The sequence below is a fragment of the Oncorhynchus mykiss genome, chromosome 24 (genome assembly GCF_057628025.1).
Source record: "Oncorhynchus mykiss isolate SJ-2025 chromosome 24, ASM5762802v1, whole genome shotgun sequence".
Classification (NCBI taxonomy): Eukaryota; Metazoa; Chordata; class Actinopteri; order Salmoniformes; family Salmonidae; genus Oncorhynchus; species Oncorhynchus mykiss.
Window position 1 is genome coordinate 21,375,364 of NC_143045.1, and position 7,479 is coordinate 21,382,842.

Consider the following 7,479-nt stretch of genomic DNA (forward strand, 5'->3'; position numbering starts at 1 on the left):
CAGCACTTACAGTTGACCGAGGCAGCTCTAGCATGGCACAGATTCTGCAAACTGACTTGTTGGAAATGTGGCATCCTATTCAGTAAGGCTATTCTACTGCCAATGTTTGTCTATGGGGATTGCATGGCTGTGTGCTCAATCTTTTTTTTACACCTGTCAGCAATGGTCTGGCTGAAATAGCCGAATGCACTAATTTCAATCGGTGTCCACATACTTTTGTATATATAGTGTATCTGCCACACCCTCTTTGAAGCAATTGTTATTTTCTCAAAGGACAAAAGCATGTTAACATTTAAAAACTATACACTACTTAACCTTTTACTTATAAAACGTCTTGTACAATTAGCAACATTTGTTTTACCACTTTACACATTTATTTTGGGATTCCACCCCTGTAAACGTAATTTGCTTGATGATGCACAAGTGGAGAGAAGAGTCTCACTTCATACAAGCACATTTTCATCTACTTTCCTTCTCCTTGCTGCCTCTCTTCGATTACCTTTGACCTTTTTCAAAAGGAGGCGAGGCAGGACGTAGGAGAGTGGACGCAGGAGTTGAGCAAATCCAATTAAGAAATAGCCATTTCATAACTTCACCTCACCTGTGAGAGTTGAGGAAATTCTGAAATATTCAGAAGAGAGTGGGAGTTGATAAAAGTGCTTCAGTAGGTTATAAAGGAAAACTTTGGTCATCAGTATATATGAAATCTTTGCTTAATTGCTTTAGTTTTACAGATGAAATGTTGAAGGAGCCTGTTATATATTTCAAATGGGTTCAGGGGCCAATCACAATGGGAAAACAAAAAACATGATGTGATTGGTAAATAAGTTTTAAAAATATGACCAATAACATAATGTTTTGTTTTGTATTCTCATTGTGATTGGTCCATTAACAGAGGACACTTTTAAATATACTGCATAAAAGCCTCCTTAATCTTCTTATTGATTCTGTTTGCTCCACAATTTATGCACCTTGGTTGGATCTTGGAGCGAGGTAGCGGCAGTCTGCAATTCACTTCCCTTTGCACCTGAGAACCATTAACACACCGCCAAGCCTTGTCTGATAATGCTTTGCTGTACCAAGAGTAGTATTTGTGACCGTCATGGTTCCACCCCACGTTTACCATTTAGAAAACATCTAATCTCTAGAACAAACCGTTCAAAATGTAGAACTCATATTACCTGAGATGGATTTTTTAATTCTTGTCATTATAAATTCATAGACCATGTTGCATACCGTTTTAAACTACTTATGGGTCGCTAAGTGTTTGTTTGAAAACAAAACAACCTTGTCCAGTCATGTTACCTTGCTGGCTAATAACCTGGTAACTTAACCTGTATGGTTTAAGATGGCACTGGAAGAAAGGAAAGAGGCTCCTGGATAGGAGATGGTCTTATGTAGTCCATATCTAATCAATCACTTTTCTGGTGCTCCTAAATACTGTTTGGTGTGCTCCTAACTTTTTAAAGTTGGGAGCACCAGTGCTACCAATGACTAAAGTACATTTAGAGCTTTGCAGCTTAAAGTTTTATGAATCAAAAGTAATATAAGTTCATGTAAACAACCTTCAAAACAAAACATCCAATTCTAGGTAGGACCAAATTACACCATAAACTCTTCAGTTTAAATCACAGAATTAACTTTACCCTAAGTGATACCCTGTGCATCACAATTACCTACACACAGCCCTGCATTAGACCATGCAGACCAGACGTGAGTTGACTTTTATGTCCATGTGAATGCAGGCCACGACCCGCTCTCCTCAGCACCTGATGACAGCTTAATTCCCAGGCCTGGCCCCCTGCTGAGGTGGCCGTTTGTGTGGGATGACAGACGGAGATCAGACCAAGGGGAGATGAGTGGGAACCCTGCAAGTCCGCTCAGGTTTCGAGCACCGTGAAAAGATTTGTCCAGGCCATTCACCTCTGATGGAGTTTCCCATGTTCTGCTGGGAAGCACTTTTTATTGAAGTGTTTCCATAATGAGTCCCCATTTCTCTCTATCTCTGTGTGGCACACACATATGCACTCACGCACGCACGTTGGCACACATATTTTGTGGTGAGAGCTGGCCTGTCCATTCGTTTTTTTGCTGCAGCCGATACCACATGGAGCACCGGTGAGCTACCAACTACACAGACCAGGGTAAGATAGGCTCGGGCCCAGGGCAAAGGGATCAGAAAAAGAAGGGAACCGGATTAAAGGGGGTTGGGGGGTCTTGGAAAGAGGAGATTTGTTAGAGTATTTAGGGGATTAGAGTAAAGGGGCTGGGATATTGAGTTTTGGAAAGAGGGGCAGTAAGGGGACCAGGGCAAGATGGTTTATGGTAAATGAGAGGTGTTGGAGGACTTTAGGGGATTTGAAAAGGCTTTTAAATAATTTGAGTACAGCACAGTTACAGACATTCATGCAACACCCTAGATATTTTGAAGATTATACGTTGTCAACATTCTGAAGGATGGAAATGTGTGAACCTCGCTCTCTAGGTGTTAAGATGGAGCGGATATGTTTGATCCTCCTGCTGATGGGTAGGACCACTTCAGTCTTGGCACAGTTTAATGGATACAACTGTGATGCCAACTACCACAGTAGGTTTCCCGGTGAGCATGACAGTCATTTAATCTCTATGTAAATTCTCTCAAATCATTTTAACTTATTCTTAGTTCTGAGAATTGTTGTAGGAATTGCTGTTTACCCTTTTATCTCATTGTCTATTTTTCTCTTTGTCTTTTTCTCTCTCTCTCTCTCGCTCTCTCTCTCTCTCTCTCTCTCTCTCTCTGTCTCAATCTCTCTCTCTCTCTCTCTCTCTATCTCTCTCTCTCTCTCTCTCTCTCTCTCTCTCTCTCTCTCTCTGTCTCACTCTCTCTCACTCTCACTCTCTTTAGCGGAGCGCGACATCAGCGTGTACTGCGGGGTTCAGACCATGACCCTGAAGATTAACTTCTGCCCGGTGCTGTTCTCCGGCTACACCGTTGCAGACCTTGCGCTCAATGGTCGCCATGGCGATACCCACTGCCGGGGCTTCATTAATAACAACACGTTCCCCACGGCAGTACTGTTCAGCATCAGCCTCAGCACACTGGAGGCCTGCGGCAATAGCCTGGTGGTAAGGAATACACACACAGATGGACGAACACACACACACACACACCTACTGTTATGTTTTATACTTACACAGGTTTGTATTAATATGACCACCAGAATCAAATGTGTTATATATTTTGGGAGCACGTCTTGCTTGAGGCTAAGGTAGGCGTTGTACTAGATTGTGTATTTAGAGACAATGTCCCTGTCCTCAGGTGACAACAGCCTACGGGGCTAATGCCTACGGGAACATGTCGCTGGTGCAGATTGGTAATATCTCAGGGTACATCGACACTCCAGACCCGCCATCCATCATCAGCTATCTGCCCGGCCTGCTGTACAAATTCAGCTGCAGCTACCCCCTGGAATACCTGGTCAACAACTCACAGCTGGCATCGTAGGTGCCTGCAATAAACACCTGAAGGGCTTCTTTTGAATACAATTTAAGTATTGAATAAGTAGAGATATTTCAGTATTTTTGACAGATGAATTTGACATTTGAAAGATACATTTGACATTTGAAGTCAGTCAACAATTTCATATTGACCTCGAATAGTTTGTGTCTTTTGTGCCTTTTTTAAATTGATGTAGTTCTGTCCTTGAGCTGTTCTTGTCTATTAATGTTCTGCATTATGGCATGTTTCTTGTTTTGCGTGGACCCCAGGAAGAGTAACTGCTGCTTTCACAACAACTAATGGGGATCCTAATAAAACACAAAAAAAACTGTACTAAACTGTACTAATTCATTTGAACCTTTTCTAGGTCATCTGCTGCAATATCAGTGAAGGACAGCAATGGTACCTTTGTGAGCACCTTGAGTATGATCCTTTACAATGTGAGTACACAACATCAGTGTTTTTTAGTGCACACAAGGACTTCATAACAGGACCCTCATAGTGGGAATTCAATGTCAAATAATAACTTGAACATGCTGAAAATACTAAACAAATGATGAGACAGTTTTATTATATAGGAATAGACATACTGTAGCAGAAAAATAGGCAACTTTTTGATTCACGGCCAAACTCCTTTTTGTGCAGGACTCAACCTACAACCAACAACTCTCTATCCCAATGGCCGGACTGGCTTTGAAAACCCGAGTGTTTTCTGCAGTGAAAGCCACAAACCTGGACAAACGGTAAGAGATAAGGAGATCTTCAGATATGAAAAAGTTATATTTTTTGTTCTAGTTTCTACCATTCACAATATAGATGGGGATATGATCTGAGATTTCCAGCATAATGTGACCAGAAACCTATGATTATGACATTATAAGTGCTGTTTAAAAATAATGGAATCGCTGTAACCTTCTCCCACATAACCTGGATGGCATAGAATTGATATGGTAGTCAAGTACAACTGCACTATGCTATACACAGTATGTCATACACATACGCTATAATTTAAGACCTATCCTCTATGCCCCATACCAATTCAGTTCTATCCTCTTTGGTTCATTGCCATTCAGCTGTCCTCTATGACTGTGTGAAGGCGCCAGTGGTGGTGCTAAGAATGTCTGATCTATCCTGTTGTGTTGTGTGGTTAGATCTCTATCCTGTATCAGCCCCGTACTGTTTTGTCTCTCTCTAGATGGAATATCTTGATGGACTACTGTTACACCACTCCCTCAGGGAATCCCAATGATGAACTGCGCTACGACCTTTTCTTTGGGTAATCACGCTTTTTCTCAAATGATGCCAAGATAAATGACAAAAGTGTCCCATTACCCATTCACCCTCAACCACTTATCATAGAGCCCCTCACAATGGGTTCTCATGGTGAATGATAGGACATTTTTCTCATTGAGCAGTTAAAACAGGTCTAGACATTTCAGTACATTTTTGTGTGTGTTCGTGCTTGTGCACATGCGATGCTCTTTCCAAACAGCTGCCATAAAGACCCACAGACAACTGTTTTTGAGAATGGGAAGAGTCAGATGGGTCGTTTTGCCTTCGAAGTGTTCCGTTTTGTCAAACACAGACACCAGAAGATGTCCACTGTGTTTCTGCACTGTGTCACCAAGCTGTGTCGGGTAGATGACTGTGTCCTGCTCATGCCGGTAAGAACATTTGACATCTTACCAAATGGTGTGTTCAACATCAGTACAGTCAGTAGGGGGAACTTCAATGCTCTGCAAATATCAGAAAACATGTACCATATTTCTTGACTTCTGATCAATATGAAGCTTCACATAGTCCATTAATACCTAAGCACTATTCACTCTTCACTATTGAATACAGTTTCATATAAAGGAGTATATGTATGTGATTTTATATTAATATAATATTGGAAGATCTGTGGCCATCGGCGCAGGAGGGACGTAGAGGATAGCCTGGAGTCTCGGCCGTCGTCTGGGGATGCCATCATCACTGCTGGACCCATCATCACCAGGATTGGTACGCAGGATAGTTTTGTCTGAATTCAATTAGATTATTTTGATATATCCATGATATAGTTGTAGAGAGAGTATTAAAACTGTATGATGTAATGTAGCCTATACACGATAATCCCTTTTGATTATATATTGTATAGTCTTGAAATCTACTGATGGAGGGTTATGTGAGAATAAAATGAGGTGGGATTTGTCAGTATACTCATTGGTTATTCAGTACATTTGTATTAAAATGCATGGTTGTGTTCCTCAATAATGTTGAAACTCTGAAAGCATCAATGATTGATTTTTTTTCTTTACAGATGAAACTCCAATGAATAACTCACAACTCGGTAAGCTCTCTCACTTTGGCACTGCTTGTGCAATGCCTTGACAAGTGATACATTTATTTAATCTATAAACTTTATGATGTCAAAAGATCATTTTTCTGTGCTACATATTTACATTCTTTATACATTCCCTACCTTCAAAAGAAAACATGACACCATTGGATTTACAGCGGGAATTATGATAGTAATGGGTAACGCACAAGTTCCACTTCCCTTTTGTGTTTCTTAACCACTAACTGTGGTTTTAGCCTATCTGAGTGAGTATTTGTGTCTGCCCATACTTACTCTTTGTGTGTTTGTGTGTGGTAATCCAGCTGCATCGAGTGGCCACTCCCTCCCGTTGAACCCAGTGACCAGCGCTCTGCTGTCAGGTGTGGTCATTCTGGGCGTGTTCAGTCTGGGCTTCTTCCTGCTCTCGCTCCGCCTCCTCCGCAGACCCCGTCTCCCTACAGCCACACCCTCAGGAGCATGGAACCCTGGCTTCAAATAAACCTCTCGTGGGTGTGCTCTCTCTCTCTCTCTTTCTCTCTCTCTCTCTCTCTCTCTCTCTCTCTCTCTCTCTCTCTCTCTCTCTCGCACAAGCATTTCGCTACACTCGCATTAACATCTGCTAACCATGTGTATGTGACAAATAAAATTGGATTTGATTTGATCTCTCTCTCTCTCTCTCTCTCTCATTATCTCTGACTCATTCTCCCCCTCATTTTTTTATCCATCTAACTATAACTAATACCTACAGTTTGTATTTGCACTGCAGCTAAAATAGGCAGGTGAGGTGTAATTGGTGTGAAAATACGATGCAGAATGTCAATAACTTGCAAATAAACTCACAGTAGACATAACTGGGATCTCAAACAATTATTCTAGAGTAAGAGGTTTAGCCACAAGCAATAGTTTCACTATGTGCCTATGTACCTACCAAGTAAATACATCAATACATAATAGGGACAGTTATTGTAGAACGGGACCTGTATTTTCTGAAAGGTTTACTTAGCTACTCTACCTTCCTTGAATGTGTACTTACTCTCCATTTCGCTAACGTACTCTTATCTGTCAGCTGTAACAGTCACTGTCATGCCAAACTCTGTCACACATTCACGTGTACATGTACATACACATACTCAAGCGCATATTGATACTGTAAATAGTTAATTCCTACTTTGTGTACAGGGGAACAGTATATGTTCAATAATAATAATGTTATGTACTGTTTTCCTTGTTTTGTTCTGATCCTTTGATAGACCCGTGTATTGTTTTTTTTACAGGTAGTGTGTAATAAAACTGACCCAGGTCAGTATGTGAGGCTGATTTCACATCTTTTCAATACCTTAGTGTCTTTTTGTCATCCGTTGCTTGGCACGGGGTCAGTTATATTAAAGAAATAAAGGGTCATTCAAATAACCCTGACACCTGGGGGTGACTGATACTGTCCTCTACAAAGGCCAGCACCAAAACATTACTTGTAGCTATTTCTATAACACACTGCCTATTTTAACCTGAGAAAAGGTAGGCTTAAGTATAGTACTAACATGTGAGGAGAATTGAAAAAGTGATTCATCATTCTATATGTATGATCATGATGAATATTTATATACCGTATGTACAGTACTTATTGGTTTTAAGTATGGCTGAAATCCTGACTTCCACATAACTTGAATGTTTGTGAAAGTTTTTG

At 40.9% G+C, this 7,479-nt stretch overlaps 1 protein-coding gene across 1 annotated transcript; it reads left to right on the plus strand.

Moving 5' to 3' along the window:
* Positions 1-2,403: 2,403 nt before the first annotated feature.
* On the plus strand, positions 2,404-7,128 carry LOC110503365 (zona pellucida-like domain-containing protein 1). The gene is made up of 10 exons (XM_036961609.2): positions 2,404-2,599; positions 2,885-3,105; positions 3,299-3,480; positions 3,846-3,918; positions 4,124-4,221; positions 4,674-4,754; positions 4,971-5,142; positions 5,377-5,479; positions 5,778-5,807; positions 6,119-7,128. Exons 1-10 carry the CDS (start codon positions 2,458-2,460, stop codon positions 6,292-6,294), a joined length of 1,278 nt encoding a protein of 425 aa, XP_036817504.2. The 5' UTR covers positions 2,404-2,457; the 3' UTR covers positions 6,295-7,128.
* Positions 7,129-7,479: the final 351 nt, after the last annotated feature.

Excerpts from the sequence above, each read along its gene's own strand:
- LOC110503365 (XM_036961609.2), top strand. The coding sequence starts at position 2,458 with ATGGAAATGTGTGAACCTCGCTCTCTAGGTGTTAAGATGGAGCGGATA. Across the intron at positions 3,919-4,123 it reads TGAGTATGATCCTTTACAAT|GACTCAACCTACAACCAACA; the intron begins GTGAGTACACAA and ends CTTTTTGTGCAG. Across the intron at positions 4,755-4,970 it reads CGCTACGACCTTTTCTTTGG|CTGCCATAAAGACCCACAGA; the intron begins GTAATCACGCTT and ends CTTTCCAAACAG.